Source organism: Rhipicephalus sanguineus, chromosome 1 (assembly GCF_013339695.2).
Source record: "Rhipicephalus sanguineus isolate Rsan-2018 chromosome 1, BIME_Rsan_1.4, whole genome shotgun sequence".
Lineage (NCBI taxonomy): Eukaryota > Metazoa > Arthropoda > Arachnida > Ixodida > Ixodidae > Rhipicephalus > Rhipicephalus sanguineus.
Window position 1 is genome coordinate 183,435,691 of NC_051176.1, and position 19,487 is coordinate 183,455,177.

General features: G+C 46.2%; 1 protein-coding gene across 2 annotated transcripts in view; it reads left to right on the plus strand.

Annotated features, from left to right (window-relative positions):
• Positions 1-19,223, plus strand: part of LOC119403520 (protein spaetzle 3-like) — a 108,937-nt gene extending 89,714 nt beyond the window's left edge. Inside the window, exons 2-6 of one of the 2 annotated variants that reach the window (XM_037670459.2) lie at positions 9,312-9,436; positions 12,186-12,242; positions 15,267-15,446; positions 18,551-18,676; positions 18,934-19,223. In XM_037670459.2, coding sequence (XP_037526387.1) covers positions 9,312-9,436; positions 12,186-12,242; positions 15,267-15,446; positions 18,551-18,676; positions 18,934-19,102 — 657 coding nt within the window. In that variant the 3' untranslated portion in view covers positions 19,103-19,223. The remainder of the gene's footprint in view (positions 1-9,311; positions 9,437-12,185; positions 12,243-15,266; positions 15,447-18,550; positions 18,677-18,933) is intronic. The other variant, XM_037670471.2, reaches the window with a different exon arrangement.
• Positions 19,224-19,487: the final 264 nt, after the last annotated feature.

The following is a 19,487-nucleotide window of genomic DNA, read 5'->3' on the forward strand; positions in this document are numbered from 1 at the left end:
AGCAGCCAGGAAGGGTGCAGCAGCAGCAGACCGCGTGGCGTATGCGGAGGAGCCCCCCAGAGGCCGACGAGGAGCAGGCCGAAAAAAAAAGAGCGAGAGATAGCGGCGGCGGCGCGGGGCATCTCATTAGCCCCGTGTAGCCGAGGGGCGGACGAGGTCAGCTCGGGGCGCATGCCCTCTGCAGGTCGCGCTTTCTCACGACCTCTGGAACGCTCGACGGGCATTCCATTCGCAGCCGGCCGTTCCGGTGTCCACTGTGGCATCCTCGCCTCCGATGCACTTGAAGACCGTGAAAAAACATCGCCACTGCCCATTGGCTGCCCCCATGCGAGAGGCAAGCGCGCCGTTTCTGTCCCGTTCATTGCCCTGCGTATCTTCCTGGAGTAAAGGCGCGCGCTGTCCCGAGGCGGCAGTTCGCGGCACGGGTGGGTTTGAACACCGGTGCATGGACGGTCAGCACCTTGGCGGCCCGCTATAAGTAGACCGCCAACTCTGCGATGTCGGGGAAAGTGGCATGTCATTCATGTCGCACACACCGCCGCTAGCATGATAATCGGATTAAACACCGCATCCTTTGCATTTAGAAAATGCAGCTCCGGCTTTCAGAAAACGTCATAGTCCTCAATACTGATTAATACTGTGGAGCGAGTAAAGTGTTAACCACTCGTTTACGCCTTTTCATATGTTTATGCGAGGAACCGCACTGCATGTTATCATATGAGCACTAGAATATAAATGACAAATACAAAATAGGAAAGGGGAAAACAAAGATATAGCTTTGCGGAGACTGCATTTCTGCTCCTGCAGTTTTTTTCTGTTTGCGTATTTTGTCTTCATGGCACTTGTCAGGTGGGGAGCAGAGCAAACTGAGGCTGCTAACAAAAATAAACTATTGAGGCTTAGTTACAACCGTATGCAGATAAAAAGGCAATGTGGAACATTCTGCATAGTAGCGCATTAAGATCAAACATGCATCGACGTCGCGAGGCAATTACTTTCTAGTAGCTAGGGCGAGTGCAATTGTTCCTCTGTACAGGAAAACAAAAGGCTCCAACCACAACTGATTGCAAGATTTCTCCCTCTTTTTCCAACGTCACATAGCAGGCGCGACTCATATACCTCCAATGGACCGCTTACGGGCCCGAGGCACTTCGACAATCACAAACAAGCATACATAGGAAAAACATACAAACAAACAAGCATACAAACGGCCCCTTTACTCTCGCGCGGTTTCTTCTCTTAGCGACTGATGTTTACATTCGCGCACGAACAAATGCTGTACGTGCTCCAAGGGCCGCTTTCGTGTCATTGGCTCTCATTTCGGGCAACGGTGGTTAGTTGTATTCAGCACAATCAGCGGCCGCCATTCACTGAGATTCGTGGGTACCGCGTGTGAACGGTAGATGAGCCTCGGCTCTCGCTCGTGCGCGCATCGTGCGATCGGCCGGTACATTCCACGTTAGTCACGACCGATCGCTGCCGAGGCACGCGGCACTTCCGTCCATCAGGAACACTGCTGCGCGCGCCGAGGAGGCCTCGATAATCATCCCAGCAGTGGAACGAGGAGGCTCTCTACCTTCCCCTATTTTACTCCCATTCTTTTGCCTTTCTTGCACTCGAACAGCGTGGAATTTTTTGTTAACTCCTGTTTGACGAAGCCGCGGTAGTTGCATCGTATCCCAGTCGCATCACTCCGCCACGGAGGACGAGCTCGCCACCGGTGGAACAAGACGTCTCGACCGGCGCGTGAGGGGGCGGCCGGAAACATAAAGAAAACGGTGTCTGAGACGACGCGAGGACTGGCGCGTTTATGGGTTCCTCCGAGGGGGACGACGACGCGTGAGGGTTGCGGGACGACGACGTGTCCCGGCCGGCGGCAGGTGCCGGCGCTGACCGCCGCCGCCGCCGCCACGTCGAGTGTGGTCTTCTCGCGTGCCATGAAAACAGCGCCGGGCCCTGCTCGCGACCACGACCCATTGTGTGGCCCAGAGAGGACGTCTTTATCGATTCTTCGCGGCGGGGTTTCACGCGGGACCTCGCTGTTCTGAACAGTGCCGCTGCTCCGTCCAATAGGCGCGTCATTTCCACCACGTTGGTGGTCGTGTTACGCCGCAGATAGCGTCAGAAGCTAATATTGCCCCCTCCCCCACTTCCTTCGTGCTCAGGTCGACGAAATTTCTTGGAGTGCCAGGCAGCTCATTTCGTTTGTTCGGCTGTTCACGTTTCAGCCTCTGCAACCTTTGCCCCCTTGTCAAATACAGGCATGTGGTAGCTACTAACACTGACGGCCTGCTCGCCACCGCCAGGAGACGAAGGCGCAAGCCTTTGCGTCTCTTGACTCCGCGGTGGCATGCAGTCCGTGTCGGATGAATCGAAGGCTGCCGAGTGTTTGTTATAAGTATTGTTTATGCGAAGCTCATAATGGCACTGTCCACCGCTGACATCTAGCTCGTACGATGACGATGTAGCTAGAAAAAGACAGCCAGAATTCAAGCAAGAAAGGATCATAAAAATAAGCCGTTCACTAAGGGGAACTCTTTGCAAAAGCTCGTGTAAATGTATTATAATTATCGTCTACAACAGAACTTCATGATGTAAATTATTAAACAATGGATGTAACTGTTTGTTTAGTGAATGAATTAATCATCGCAGTCATCAGTCGTAAGGTCAACTTAATTAGTCTTCATGCATATCTTGTACGTATACACTGCAGCAGGCAGGATATATATATATATATATATATATATATATATATATATATATATATATATATATATATATATATATATATATATATATATATAATATGACGAGTTAGTAAACGTTACTACCACTATCGGCTGCGGCATTTTATGTTATAATTGTGACTGTGTTATGAACAATTCAGCCAATCTATAATTTTCTTAATTATGTTGGAATAACAGTTTTATGCTACGTCATGGCACACGTATATGCAAGAAGCGAGGCATAAAAGTCCGGTCCAAAACATCAAACTTAAGTCTGAGTTCATGGTTGGCTCAGCTGTACAACGCGTGCGACACCAATGTAGTGCTATATACATGTATGTACTTTGGGTTGCTATTAAGAGTGTTTGTCGCGTAGAAGCCTTGGTATTCTGTGCGTGCCTATATACGTGTCTGTGTTCGCATACATTATTATCTGAAGATGTCATTGTGGTGTGTGTTTACCAGAGTAATCACACGAATAGACAATACCATATGGTCTCATTTTTTTTCGTCTGAGCTTGTAGGGTGGCGAAGTTACTAAGTTTGTATTACTACTTCCCTGTAGGTGGTAAATGTAAGTAAGTGTCATGGTAGTAAAGTCACTAACCTGGAAGTTACTACCTTAATTTACTACATGGGTAGCAATTGTTGTGACAAGCGCTTACTATCTCAAATTAAGTAAGTACCACTACTTTTATTTTAAGAATGGGTGATGGGAAAAGGGGACATAAAGATGTCACGCAGGAGGTTAGACGAATAAGTAGACAACCATGTGGCAGTTCAAATGGCACGAGTCGACAGCAATCGTGTGTAAAGATCGAAAGATATCATTTCATGTAACAAAGCTCGGCAAATATTGAAGTATGTGAGAAATCTAAAATCCATGCAGTCCCTGACACTTGCCGTCAGCCACTGCATGCACGAAGAAACCAGCGTCTGCTCCTCACGCACACGTGGAGGAAGGCCGAAAAACACGCGCTGCATACCTAGTTACTCAAGAACTGTCAGCAGCGTTTCTGTCCTATCAAGTAGTGAAACGATACTTAGGAGCATGTGTACGAAGACCGTGATGGATTGCGTGCTTTAGGTTTTGCTGACTCTGCAGGACACTTTTCACACTGTCCAGGCGCGTAGCCAGAAATTTTTTTCGAAGGGGGGGGGGGGGGCCGAGGCCTAATTGTTCGAAAGAAAGTCTTTCCATGGCAAAAAGAAGAAAAAGTTGCCCGGAAATATAGAAGGTTGGACGAATTTCGGGGGGGGGGGGGCGGGCCCCCGGGCCCCCCACCTTGCCTACGTGCCTGACACTGTCGTCGTTAAAGGGACACTAAAGAGCAAAACGATTTTTCTCATATTAGTAAAGTACTCTTTCACGATACCAAAAACACCACGCTTGCTGCGAGAAGACGCTGAGTAAGCGAGAAAACGCGCAAAAACAAAATGTGGGTGGCGACGCCAGCTTGAAGTTTCCGCACCATTCGCCGTGACGTCACATGTTTTGACGGCGCCTGCTAGGGACTACGTAGTTCCTAATCGGTAAAAATGAAGTACATTGTCCTCTGAGGGGGCCATAGACTTAATATACCAAGTTTGGGGTAATTTTGTAGAGCCAATGGCACCAAAATACGATAAATACACTTTGAAATCCGTGACGTCACGCGGGGAGATTAAGGCGCGAAATTTAAAAATGAAACTTTGAACTTGATTTTCTCCTCTATTAATAAACGTATGATTGCGAAATTGACGACATTAGAGTTCTCAGAGCACAGTTTATCGATCTAAACCGATTCATTGTTTCTCTTTAGTGTCCCTTTAAGGTCATAATCTTTCTTGTATGGCATGTCATGGTAAAACTTTATTGGGCCTTGAGGCTCAGCCAAGGGCTAATGCGGGCCGCTCTATACTCTGGGACAGGTAGGCTAAGCCGAACTGCCACGTCGTGGGCTCTCCGGACGGCCCTGAGAGGATCCTGAAACGAGTCGCGGTGTAATACCTGTTGCCACTAACTTTCTTCTTTGGTAGAGTCCGTGTGTTCCACGGGGCAGCGCCACAGCATACGTTCTAAGTAGATTAAATCATCGCATTTGTGATTATTTGATTTCTATGCCTCTTATTCAATATGATCTTATTCAATATAACCGGGTTGAGGTACGTGCGTGTTTGTAATAGCCGCAGAGCAACAGACTGCGCTCGATTGAATTTCAGAGTGCGGCAGTGGAAACTGTCTACGTCCGATAATCTTCCTTGTGCAAAAGTTAATTACACGACAAAGATGAGCCCGTAGCTCTTGACGGCAGTAAGAATCTCAAACAGCCGAATTCGATAGCGCGAGGCTGTGACACTTAGACATGCTGACTGAAACTTCGGGTGGTGGAGGTTTTGGGCACCATAAGTCGCAGTAGGCGTCGAAGTCCCTATAGTTTTAAGGAAAATATTTTCGAACAAATTCGACAGCGTCGACACAACAATGGTTGTTATGTACAGTTAAATATTTGCTCCTTTTGTTTCCCATTTCCCTTTTCCCCTGTGCAGAGTAGCAGGCTCTCTCTCATATGCTACGGTAGTTTATGTACAGTTAAATATTTGCTCGTATTTTATTATGCTCGATTTAGTTGTACAGCCAGCCTACTATGAGAACATATGCCGCAGTTCGCTTTCAGCGACTACCTACCTTTCACGCAAGAAGTCGGTTTGGGGGTTCTTCATCGTGAGGACTGCGCGCACTGTGTTCTCACTGTACGTATTCTGTAAACATACAGCGTTTGTAAACAATTCTGCGCTTTTTTCCCCTCGAAGATTATTATATTGACGGTAAAAAACTTCCCTCGTTTCGAGAGTATTGAAAGCAATGATCATGAGGGGTCCTGCCGCGAGGTGTTTTCATAGAGCGCCGACAGCCAAACCTATGAGGAACACGCCGCGTTATCCTTCATACCACGCAAGCGAGACGCTTCCAATAGATGGCGACTCCCTGACTCCTCGCCCCCAATACATGCGAGTGGAGGAGACCGAGCTGCGAATATCCGAGTTGAAATACACAGTGGTTACATTTGGCACATGTGCCATGGGCGGTGACCAAGATGGCTGGATTATGCAGTGCCTTCTCTGTAAATGCAGTAGTTCTGCGCCATACCGTTCAGCTTCCGGCAGTCCTTTGACGTATACATAATCAAGTGGGAAAGTGCATTTGGCGCACATCGAAGCAGGTTTGAAGTCATTATGGTGATGCGGTCCACCGCATCGCTGAGCTGTCACTTGCTCCCTTCAGACCACTCTGACATACCCCACAAACTTCGGTGGTTATAAACCAATGCTCATATCGGGTATTTCGCGCACTCTCTGGGAAGGTCGATGACTCAAATACAACTCTGATGCACCGGGAACGCCCAGTCCATTATCTCTATAGTGGCGGTCGTGATGTCAAAAGTTTCCTCAGTTCGAAGTCTGTGATTCCTTCGCCCTCGTCAGAAATGATGCTGGTTCGTGTTCTATTTTCATGCGTCATGAAGGCCAGGACAAAGATATTTTCCAATGGCAGCCAAGGTTGCCTCGCCGTTGACGTGCACTTCTATAGGTATTCTCGTGGGCGTAGATACAAGTTTCTGGAGCTCGTCTTGGTGTCATAAAATAAAAGCGTTTTTATAAGCATTACCTACTGATAAATGTCAACATATGTTGTTGTTGGCATGTCTACTATTGTATATTGTTATTTACAGCTTCGAATTTTGTTCGCAATCTCAAGGGCAGAACGGGAAGCTCCCGCGGTTAACGAGTCATCTAAACTGTTTAGTTAATTTGGTGGCTCTTTTAGGTAGTTAGTGTCTTGCAGCTACTTATGATTACTAGTTTAGTGACGGCAGCTGGTTGCTGAGATATAATAACAGCGGAATTTATTTGAGGAAAATCACATAGCTAAGCCTAAGCTAACATGATCTGACATGTGACTGGGGTAAAATGAAGAAGGACAACAAGGAGAGATGTAAATATACAGCTACCACGTAACACTGTGGTTTCCTTGAAGTCTGGACGCCGGTTGCTGGCTGGTTGATGCATCACACACAGAGGCAGAAGAGCTCGTCTGTACCAATGGGCGTACTCGCGCAAAAACGTTATTCAGGGTGTTCAACGAATAGGGTTATTTCTAGCCTATACAGGATGGTGGCTGACTCCTTGCAGGCCAACGGTCTGCATATGCGTGACGTCGATGTAGTCTCGCCATAGTCGTTGCCGACAGGTAACTCACTTCATATGTAGCTACGGATCCCTCGGCAGAGACATCACTTGCGACGTCACTAAAGCAACACATTGATATTTGAATTAGCGGCCTCATCCCGACCGCAACCTCTCTTCGAATAATGAACTAATGTTAAGTAGTGCAGCGCGAAGCAAGACTGAAGAACAAGGAAAAGACGAGGACTTGTCCCCATGGCTTGCTTCGCGCTGCACCACTTACACTCTTAGAAAAGAAAGTCGGCATATTCACTAACTAAATACTAACCGTTTACTTGTCACAAAATACACTAGCCTCTTAGTAAGTGAAGGTAGTAAAATGCAGGTTAGTGGAACTTGCTAGTTGCTACCTAGTTAGTGAGTGAATAGTACTAGCTCGAATAGCTCGTCCATTACTAAGTTGTTAGTAACCGCGCTAGCAACTTACTAACCGTATTAACTCTACTGCATTTAGTCAATTAGAGGTTTACGCCTATTTTGTTTATATGTGCGCGTGCATTGCCATATCAAGATGATTCTATTACAAAAGTACATAAAGGATTTAAAAAAAAATGAAGTGACATTGTCCTCGTACATTAACTAATGGCCGCTAATTACTTCATGTAATTACCACGGTAAGTACACATCACAGCAACATACATAGAGGTATGAATTGATCACGAATGAGAACACACGCGCAAGCGCACACACAGAATAGCAAGACTTTTACATAGCGGATATCTACTCTAGCAGCGGCTTAAAGACTATTTATGCTCCTACTTTGGGACAGCACACCGTGTGCTGGTTAGCAACCATAGAATTTAGAAGAATAATTGATGTTTTCTGCACATTATCGTGTGCCCTTATATTTGCTTATATGTGTGGCATCACGTAGCACGAAACTTTAATTCCAAGGTAATCAATAAAATTAAAGTTTGTTTAAATTTTGCTAAACACCGTCACGATTACGGCAATACTGCGCATCTACGAAAGATGTGGCAACGTGGGTGGCTAGTAGTCACTTAGTTAAGAACACCAAGTAAACTTTCTGGTTAGTGAAGGCAGCACTTTACGACCTTTACTAACTGCTGGCTAGTAAACAGATTTCGCGAAGGTAGTAAAATGCGCTCGAAACTAGTAAATGCAACCATTTACTAACCATTTACTAACTTTTCTTCTAAGAGTGTAGCATTATGGAAAACCAACCATCTTTAACCACTACTCTTCTAAATGAACCCTTCTTCCACAAGGAGCATCACTTGACAAAAGTTTCAAATTGCTCATTGTGCGAAACATTTTGGGTGTACGCGTGCTTTTGTAGGTTCATTAACTGAAATTAACTTCGAAACAGCTTCTCCACTTTACGTGTACGATATCGCTTTCAAGCGATTATATCTAAGCGTAATGTTACGGCATAACGGTAGCGTATGACGTGACACATGTTATAGGGCATCAAGGATAGTAACTGCTGTGCCACACCTATGAATGACACCTTATGGTTTCTGGTGAGCAAGGCAGATATAGGCTCAGTTTTAGCTTTCGGCGCTTCTGACTGTGTTGTTATTCATTTGTTTCGAAACAGTCATTTTGAAGCAGCCCCGGATTAGTAACTTCTTTTACATACGTCAGGGTGGCCATATTCATCAATCTTTTCACATACCATGATCAGGTCTTATGATTTCAGACATATATATTACAGAAATGTTCCCGTTATCGAGGTCTCGGGGTGCTCAGGGTGCTCAGAGGTCTCAGGGTGCTCAGGTGCTCGCTTGCGTAGGAACAAAATGTTGTGATGCTGAATAGGTGCAGATGGAAATTCATCCGCCGGTAACACCCTGTTTCAGAAGTACAGAATCTTTCACGACACTGCTGAGAGTTCACAAAGCCAAGCAAAATATGTTATAGACGCTGACTCGAGACATGGAAAACAAGAGCGCGGGGAATGCCGCACTGTATGGCAAAAAAAAAAGGGGGAAAAAAAGCCCCGCTTTACTCCTGACGGAAACGTGTGTAAAAATGTTTTAAAATCTAGTAATTTCGTAGCGCAGCAAATACCGATACGGCACATCGCGGTAGATGTTCGCTAGGTAAAACGCACCGTATCAATATCAGTCATGACATTAAGTTTCAGACTTGGCCGCGCCTTTCGCCACGGAATATTTATGTCAGAGTATTTTGCCGTGGGATTTGTTATTGCTCTCATTCAGCCTACTTCTCTTTTACGTTCATTGAGTCCTTCTTTGTGCTTATAGTATTGCAGTGTAGCCTATGCTGTTATCAGGCGGAAAAGCAAGTGTGTTGCGTGCGTATGCATTCTATACGCCTCGCAAGAAACTAACCGCTTTGTCGTAATTAAACAACATGGCTGGTTCTTTTCAGCTGACATTGGCACTTCTACTGGTCTTGTGTGCTTTGGACCTGAAAGCAGAAATACTCAAAGGGTATCCCTGCATTCGAAGGCTCAACCAGCTGTACTGTCCAACACCCGGGAACGGCTACCCAAAGTACGTGTTTTTATTCCTTTCGCTGCCGCGTCTTCGTTGCTTTTTGCGTGGTGTTTTGGCTGCCGAATGGACACCACCGGGCAAACTAACAAAAGAAAGTGGTAAGGCGCGTAAATGGGATGTAAGTGCACCAAAGGGAATTCCAGCCGCTGTTTATGGCGTCTGTTGCCCCTAATTTGAGTTTTATTCGAGCTCCATCGGCGCGTGATAAGTATTACCCGCGGTTTCGCGCACTAAGATATGATAGCACCTCATGCAAATGCGAACAGCGCTCTTTGTTCGTCTTACCACGCGGAAACTCGTCTACACGTGTAACCAAGCACAGGAAAGAAAGAGGAGCAGCGCGTACATGTTATGCAGTTTAAATATAGACCTCGTCCCCATTGCTTTGCAGCTTTCCGGTATTCAAGAATTCAGCGAAGAAATTAAGAAAAGCAGCAGCAACGCATGTGTACCGACGTGGCTCGAAGGCCGAAAAGTGGCATGGTGCATTTGGTGACTGCTTAAAATGCGATGCTATCGCGCGCTTTTTCTGGACTTCCTGCTGAGTGCGAACGTTACAAAATGAAGTTGTTTAAGATGCATCCACAGCAAAACACGTCTAATCTGCCTGAACGGGCACACTTAATCAGTCACTGTTGCATCATTTGGAGAGCTTAGCGCGGGGTCTGATTCCCCGGAGACGCTTATAGTTGCGCATGAAAACGTTTGCACTCTACACTTTTATCCCACCTTGCTGCATTCTCTCTCTCTCTTTAAAATAAGCTGTCTTCTTGTTTCCCCATTGGTATTCAAGGCCGCGCACGTGCAGACAGGCGGGAAATCTTTGCGGCGAAACTGGTAAATGGCCCGTTAGAAATGCCTTCAAGCGCAAATCTCACACGATTGCTAAACGCTGAAAATCCAATCGCTTCATTGCAAAATGAGCAGATATTGCATGCTCGCCCAGCAACATGCATCATTGCATACTCTGTAAGGTGCTTTGTACTGACATCTTCCGGCACGCCATGCTTCAGGAGCAGCTTGCGATACGTGCATTTCGGGACTTTGCTTTTATTTTCAAATTTGATTAGTTCTAAACGTGATATGATATATTTAGTACAAGGAAAGAAAGCAAAACCATGACTTTCATCCCGCATCTGTAGGCTGTAGCAATTCCTTGCTGTACGTGACACAAAGCTGCTTGAAATAAAGCTGCCCACTTCCGTTCTATAGCTGTGCGTATTTTGCTTACTATCGTGTTTATGTGTTTATATATCGTTTTCTGCCTAGGCACCAGAAATTGTGTTGATTACAGATGAGACATGTTTCTCTGCAGAAGAGCGCCGTCCGTCAAAGGCACATAGACAGTGACATTATTTTGGGGCAGTTAAGCTTGATGCTGCTCATGGAAAATGTGTATGCAAGCAGAGCTATTCGTCCTGAGTAGCCAACCAGGCTCAGCCAGGTTAAACTTCATGTCGTTCCCTTCTCTCGCACACTCTGTCTTGCAAGCGCACCGGCTCAGCGGGCATCGTGTAGGGTTTGTGTCTTCGGTGGCATACTTTATGAAAACCGCCGTCTTAGTTTATACCAGGATTAATTAGAGAGTGTTAAAGCAGCTGGTAAGCTATAAGAGTATATTTTTCCTTGAAGGTAATGATAAAGAAAATGAAAACAGAAGAACATCTGCTTATGCTATCAATTGCTACCTGCTTGACAGATCACTAGCTGTCCGAAAGACTCCGCTTCAAACCAAATTCGCTAAGCGTGAAAAATGTTCTGCTTGAAAGCGTTCGATTGTTTTTCAAGACTGACAGTGTCGTTACTCATGCTACAAATTATTATTATTATTATTATTATTATTATTATTATTATTATTATTATTATTATTATTATTATTATTATTATCATCATCATCATCATCGTCATCATCATCATTATTATTATTATTCAAGGTATTTTCCACTACTGCCATTCTGCCGCGTGTGGCGGTTCAGCTGCAGGCCCAATATATGTACTTTCCGCCATGAATAGACCAGGGTTTGTTGCTGTCCGTGCTCTTAATCTTGTAACTGTAAGTAGACAGCACAACCTGGCAGTCGTTGCATACTGAATACTAATAACCTCAGCAGCGGTGTCACCATATCATAAACGCAGCTCCCGAAGCATCCGCCTAGACGAATTCTGCGCATTTAGTGTTAACCACTGATAAGCCGCTATACATCTCACCGCTGTTTTCTAAGAGCAGTTTTCAATACTTTATCTTAGACATCCATATACTCACTATTTACAGTCTGTAAGCTTCCTTTTGGTGTCAGCGGTCTCCACAGGGTTGTTATCTTAAATATAGCGCAATAAGGCTTTCTTAGTCGCCTGTATAGTAATAGTGATTATCGTCGTTGGTTACTTAGCATTCTGTTTGCGAGCTTTAGAAGAAGTGCTGTTCCTGGAAATAAAGTGAAATAAAGCTTGCGATAATTCCGCTTATCAACTCACCACACATTAACCGTTTAACCTGGTTATGATTCGTTTTCAGCAATGTGGGCTTGACTGTATCACCAAGTACAGCCCACATTTTGGTTCAGAGGGGAAACCATGTTTCTGTTGTTTTACGTCTGTTACAATATAAAGCTTGCGGTTGAATTTGATTGATCGCTTGCGTGGCAGACTCTCATGACTAAATCAGAAGACTTCGGTGCCCTAAGCGCTGTAGTCGAGGAAGTGCCCTGGAGTTTGCGTCAGTGCTGTGCTTCCCGTTATCCTGCAGAGTCAATTGGACAGGCATTGAAGGCGGTGAGAGGTACAAGGGGAAAAGAGTCAAAAGGTAGGTAGACAGACATCCACAGTGTGCACGTGGCTGTGGATTCCAATGTGCGACGCCTCGGCGCAGCTGATTGCACGACAGACCGAGCGTCAAACGCCCAACAGCCTTAGCAAATCCGTTATGGCTCGTTAGCTATGCCCGATAACTCTCATGGAGCAAGTACTCTATCACTAAATTGAATCCGATGCATTCATTAGCTCTGTGCAAATTCCGCGGTCCGCCGATGTATAACAATGAAAACTTCAGCGAAGCTCCTCTTTTATTCGGGACTACTGAAGCGATAGAGGCAGTGGTGCTCGGCTGTCGTGCGTTTGTTGCGAAACGAAGCAGTCGCGCTGGAAATCACTCCAACATGCACGACGCCTGTCCCCGGCATGCCCGACTGGAAGCACGCCTGCCACGAAGAGGATGCCTTGTGCATGCCACGACAAGTGCATACATGTTTGCACTGTTCACTTCACTGTCGGAGAAAACTTTCGAAAATGTGTAGGCTGATTTTTCTCGAGGTTGCATGGACCATCCTCTTCACTGCGTGTAACTGAAGCTGGTCTCTCACTTTTCTTTGTGGGATATTAGATAGTCCTCTCGCTCTCTCTCTTTTACATACTTTTGAAAGATTTTCCCAAGCAAAGTTATTTGTCAAGATGACAAGTGCGCAGGCGCCAAACACATCGTCCCCCTTTTCGCTTGGTCGACAGGAGAACGAAGGACGCCTGCGAGTTTCACAGAAAGGATACATAGCGGCTCATGTGGCTCTGAGGAAAGTGAGCCGATTAGTCAAGCGGAGAAACGGCGGCTCTTGTGCGTATCGAGCGCGCCGTCGATCGACTTGCGTGACCTCGGGCAACCGCGCTTTCTTATCCACGGCTCTATCTGTCTCGTTAGTGTAAGACCAGTCACGTCGAGCGAAACGTGATGTGAACGTCAAGCAGGCGACAGCACCGCAGACTCGTACGTGCACTTTCGCGCGCGGCCCAGCGATAACCTTCCGCGCGAACCGTTTGGCTCACAGGGCTTCCCTGTAGTGAATGATACTGTCTAGCCCACTATGATGTGGCCGAGGCCCTGGCTGAGAGCATGAGGGACGCGAGCTGCTCTTCAGTCCTCAGCGATGCTGGTCACGGAGTCACCTGTTGACTCTGCGCGAATGAGGCACCGTATAGCACTCGCTCGCGCAGGGGCACCGAGCCAACAAACCACGGTCGAGGGTCACGGGAACGGACGGCCTATAACTGTACAGCACAACCGTTATCTCTAGTCGGGTGCTGGTCGCACAGCGCACAGGATATCCGTTTGTGGGCGAGGCTTAACAAAAAGTACCTGTGTATGACGAAATGTCCGGGTATAGGAATGTCCGGGTAGTGGATGACGCGTCGTCACGTCAGATCAGTTTTTGATCACTCGGAGCTGTGAAACTTGCATCCAAATTGAAGCGCACGAACATTTCTCCATTTCGTCCCCATTTAAATGCAGCCGCGGCCGGAAGTGTACAACGTCATACCCGCGGCGGGTAACCTCACGAATGTAGCGAATGATCTGCCGGCGAACGTTGAAACTTGTGGAATATACTGATAAACAACTTTAAGGACTGAACTGTTCGCCTCTTTCTTCCAGGTTGCCTGATTATCCACTAGGTTTGTAGTTGCCTTCGTCGTCATTGCATGTTTCCTTTCTGCAAACAATGTTTGTCAACACTTAGACACAGGTGGATGTGGTTGCACGATAGCACGCTGCATGCATGATTTACTGGTCGGTGTTCGTCACTACCACAAGTTTCAAGTTGTGCACGGTTTATTGGGGAGGAATCCTCCCCCTGGGGATATCTTACTCGCAGGTCTTGAAGAGCGGACCTTGATCATGCCTGCGTATGTCATTTATTTATTCTGCCGCTGCAGTCAGGGGTTGCCTTCATAAGCGCTTGTGTGAAGTTTAAGTTGCACCGAAGCTGTGTGTGATGTAGAAATAAGTTTTGCGACAAGACTTCCCCGAAATGTGTCAGCATTAGTTTAAATTTTCTCGCATCAATGCAGACTATTAAACTTTATTAAGATATAAATTACTTACACATTAACACGGCGGATGATTGGAAAGTTGAGAGAAATAACTGACTCTTTCTGCAAGGTTCTTCACTTTACGCGGATATTGGTCATACTGCTTTGCAGCTTGTCTTCATACTTGGCGTCCCAGCAAAGAACTATAAATTTACAGGAAGTTGTTCATGATGATACGCGATAAAAAAAGAAAAAAAAGTTGGCGCTTAAAATAAGATCACGGCGCGATGGCTTTATTGTCGATTTGTTTTCAGTCGTGCAAAAAATGTATTGAGTCGTCACTGGTCATCACAAAGCTACTCTTCTTCAGTCATGCATAAATTCTAAAGTAGACTGAGCGTCCACAACAACTACAGCGCCGTCTATAGAACAAAAGAACGATTCATTTCTCGTGAGGATGCTGAGGGCGCCACCATACAGCGAGCGTGGTTATTTGGATCCCTTCGAGTTCGTCTTCTCTGCGCAACAGCGCAACAGTGACGTAATTGGGACAGCGCAACATTGACTGTAACACACGCTGGGAAACTACATGCTCCGAAAGAAGAAAATAGGAAAAGCCTGCGGGAAAGGGTTCTGGAACATTTTCACACACCCCTTGGAGCTCAACCTGTGTAAAAGTTCGCCAGTTGTCTCATATGATTATCTTTGTTATAGATAATTTTGCGTGGCACGCACTGTGCCGTTTCTCTCGCGCAACAGGTAGCACGTCTCTCCTTTTTTTGTTGTATAGTCTGACCAGCGGCATCTATAGAAGCAACATCCTGACTGCAGCGATGTACGTAAAAGCTATTGTCGACGGCGTTGACCCTGGCGTTCCAGAAAATTGGTCGCGCAATTATGATTGCACGCACGCATGCAAGCAGTGTGCATCATTAATATCGGCCGCGGGCCTGATACACTGGGCACGCTACTCATGGATGCCCTGACTTGCCTATGCTGGAAGTGTAATGCGGAATGTGCGGGTGGCTCGCAGGGAGCGCATCGACATGTTCATCGACGAGAACAAGGCGCTTATTCGGCGCATGTTCGGCGAGTACTCGTCGCCCGACGAGGACGGTGGCCACCGGGACCACTATGAGACGTACGACGGGAAGACCATCCACACCAGGACGGAGAGGTCCCGCTCCTCATTCGCCGGTGCATCGTCCAACAAGTGAGTATTTGGCGGCGATTTGGATCACGGAGAAGGCGTGCTGTGCGAGAGTGATTCGTCTATGCCGCCCCATTCTGAAGAACTAAAATTAATATAATAATATTATTAAGAATTTGATATGAGACATTTCACACGCACAAAAAAGCACCATCCTACTCCAGAATAGTGATAAACTAACTACTTTATAAAATACGTTATAACACAACTATTAGGAAAGCGGATCTCTCCTAAAACCTGCTTTCCAAGACGTATACAATGGTTGACACGCACGAGTTTTTCTCGAGGCGCATGTTCGCTGAACTCCTGTCCACCGTGCGTTTCACATCTCTCGTGCAAAGCCTTAATAAAAAGCGCATGCTTAGTGGGCAAATGCAACAAACTCGCTGTCACTGTCGTCTAAAGCCACTGCAGATATGTTGGGATAGACTAATTTGCAAATTGACAATAATTTATTTGTGTATACTGAGGGCGCCAAATGAAAAGCGACACTCAAATATGAAGCTGCAGAGCGCATGTCATAAGCAAGCTTTTCTTTTTTTTTTATTAGGATATCTGCACAAAGAAAATACGCAGTCTTTCTTTGTGTAAGCTGATACCATGTTTGCCTGTCTAGGAAAGCGATATGGAGGCTGCCCGCTGAATCGCAGTACGCATTTAAAGCCAAGTGGCCACAGAATACCAAAAGCAATTACCAACGTATAGTACATTGATAAATGAGATGCATTTGGTAAACTTCAACTTGATAGTGAGTGTAGAGTATGTCTCAAACAGAGCATGCGACAGTGCCAACAGCATGTTGACACTGTTGACTACGTGCACTTCGACGACGGGAAGTAGGCACATTAAGGCTTGGTTATCTTAAGAGGAGATATGTTGAACTGAGTGCTTGCGACAGAAGTAATAATAATAATAATAATAATATCTGGGGTTTAGCGTCCCAAAACCACGATATGATTATGAGAGACGCCGTATAGTGGAGGGCTCCAGAAATTTCGACCACCTGGGGTTCTTTACGTGCACCTAAATTTAAGTACACGGGCCTCAAACATTTTCGCCTCAATCGAAAATGCAGCCGCTGCGGCCGGGATTCGATCCCGCCATCTTTGGGTCAGCAGTCGAGCACCATAACCACTATACCACCGTGGCGGGGCTTGCGATAGAAGTAACACTCCATAACACGCGCAAAACTGCCCGTAGAGCGACTATAAATATCATCATCCTTCTGCATGACATCCCCATGACTGGAATTCACGGGAGGTGCGACTCCCACTTTTTTTGGATCCCTTCGAGTTGTCTTCTCTGCGCAACAGCGTAACAGTGACGTAATTGAGACAGCGCAAATTAAGCCTTCTTAAAGAATAACAGGCACAGGAATAATTGTTCAATGGAAACTGCGTTTTTTTTAATCTTATATATGATTTTGCTATTTCTGCATCGCTATAGCCTGTTAACAAGAGCAGAAGCACAACGAGACTACATATAGCCTGCTTATCAGAACGATTTAAAGGAGTTTATACACAAAAATCTGACTGTAAACTGACTACAGCGTGAGCTTTGCGTGCTTGCAAGAAATGCTGTGACTAATTTTGGCAGAGAACAGACGGCTTACAAGAAATTTATTTAAAATTTTAATTCTAGAAACAAAGCGGGGCTCCTTGTTCAGAGTTGTCGCGATAAAAACTAGGAAAACGTCAGGAGAGAGCTGCAAAAGGCGTCAAGATGGATATGTGTACGGCAAATATGGTGCCGTTTTTAAGGAATATAATCACCGAACTACTGTAGACGAATCACTGCGACCACGTGCAGTATGAAAACATACCAGCGTCCGATGCCAAGGCATCAAAAACGAAACAGTGTTCCACCTCCATTTGTTCGCGTTCGGACAGACGCGCGTGGTCGTATTCGACGGACGACAATAGCGACGGCGACATGGTCTTGTTGCCGGGAGACGCCGCTGCGTGTTTCTATGTAAGTTATAACTAATGCCGCAAAGCGGAGGCGCATGTGTGAAATGTAGCAGACGTCACATCTGTTTGGTAACGTCGCCGCCTTGGTACTCAACTTGATGTTGCTGTCACGTGAGACTTATTCATGTCGTCGCTTGGAGGTTTCCCACCACTTGGCGAGAATTTTTGGTTTCGTCAAACACACCATGTAAATTGTGTTTACATTAAATTATTGAGGACACTATCGTGTACTTGCTGGTCGTCATCACGGTCCCCAATAAACGGACTTCCACATAAAAAAAATAAAATCATAGTTCATTTTGGTGTCTACCCTTAATGCGATTTGAGCTTGACGATCCATCACCGCCTCACGAACTCTAACTGTTTCTAGGACCTCCTTTTATGCGTATACGTAACGCTCTTTAATGTCGAAGCGACACCGAAAACTTTCACGTCACGAGCACCACCTTTAAAACGGTTAAGATATAAGAAGCCGCGTTTAGGGCCAGCAGCTCCCATAAGATCTCGGAGAAAGATTGAAATTATTAGAAAACGCAGAACCATGGAATCCACCTTCTATACTGCTTCCCTCGGTAACAAGAGTAGGTCATGAAACTGGACAAGTTGATACTGCCGCATGTTTCGTCATTAGTATGGGCGCGCATTAAAAACCCACTCAAGGGTGGTTCTTGCGGGAGGTGGCGTGACAGTAAATACCCTCACAAACGACAGCAGTGGGCAAAGTAGGTGCAACGAGGAGGAAGGAACGGCTGTGAAGGCACCAATGGCAGCATTCACATCCGGAGAATTCAGAAAATTTTCTTTGAATATAACACCAGAACACTAAACACTTTCCACGGTAAGGGCTTCATGGCCACTGTAAGAAGAATGTAGGGCTCTTCTTTGCGTAACGGATACGTATTTGAACAGGAGTTGGTGTCTGGAATCCACATCTATGAAAACGAAGTTTCCAGGGAAAAAAAGAAACCTAATCTCATAAGACCAAGTAGGCTTGCATAAACAAAACGTAATTAAATACGGCATAATTAAAGTGTGAATGTTATGTCATCACGCAGATAAACTGTACATCACGCAGCTAAACTGCAGCTAAAAAGGTTCAACGCTAATGACCCGAGCTGCTCACGTCTTCTCTCACAGAGTGGATGCCTGCGAGTCGGCTGTGGAAATTGTCACACCATACTGGGCGTCGAACAGCGCTGGCAAGATTCGAGCCATTGTCAACACCCAGCACTTGCAGCAGGCGATACAGCAAGAAGTCTGCCAGTGAGTACTTCAAATACATTATTTTTTGTTTAGTGCGGAACGTAGCAGATGAATTGCGTAATACGTGAAAAAGTGTCTTGCAATCCACACTTCCATTATGAACAGTAAGAGAGTGTCGTATCTGTTTGATTTCGTGTACACGTCATAATCCGTGAACGCGCCTCCTCCGAGCAATTAAAGGAACCGACATGCGAAAACAGCAAGCCCTGTGCCCTTAGGATATGTTCTCTGTTCAGCCCACTCTGGTCTGCTTTCAGGTCTGTGCAGACCAAGAAGTGCAACAACGACTGCAGCTGCGAGCAAAAGTACAAGTGGCATAGGCTCCTGGCTTACGACCCGGACGACGATTGTAAAGGAATCTTCATGGACTGGTTCCTGTTCCCCTCATGTTGTGTGTGCCGGTGTGCAAATCCCATAAAAAAGTGACGCGCAACGCTCCTCGTGACATGGCTGTTCCATTGGATGGCATTTGAAAACAAACGAACGCCACCCTAAAGGAAATGCGATATGCTGCTTCGAAAACCCAAAGCAGATCGCAAATCACTCCCGTAACATAAGACGGAAATAGAGGAAGCAGCGAAGGACGGTAGCTGACGGGAAAAACTCTGCGTGACGTATTGCTACCCAGACAGCTGTGGTGATGTGAGCCTTTTGGGGCGAACGGCCGAAGCAGCACGGGACGTGGGACACCGCCAGCAAAACAAATTGTGCGTGCGCTTTCGATCACTGGACAGCGTGTGTATACAGGACTGGAAGGCGCAGAAATGACCAGGGCCGAGTGTGTGTCCGCGTGCGTCGGCCGTGCACCCGT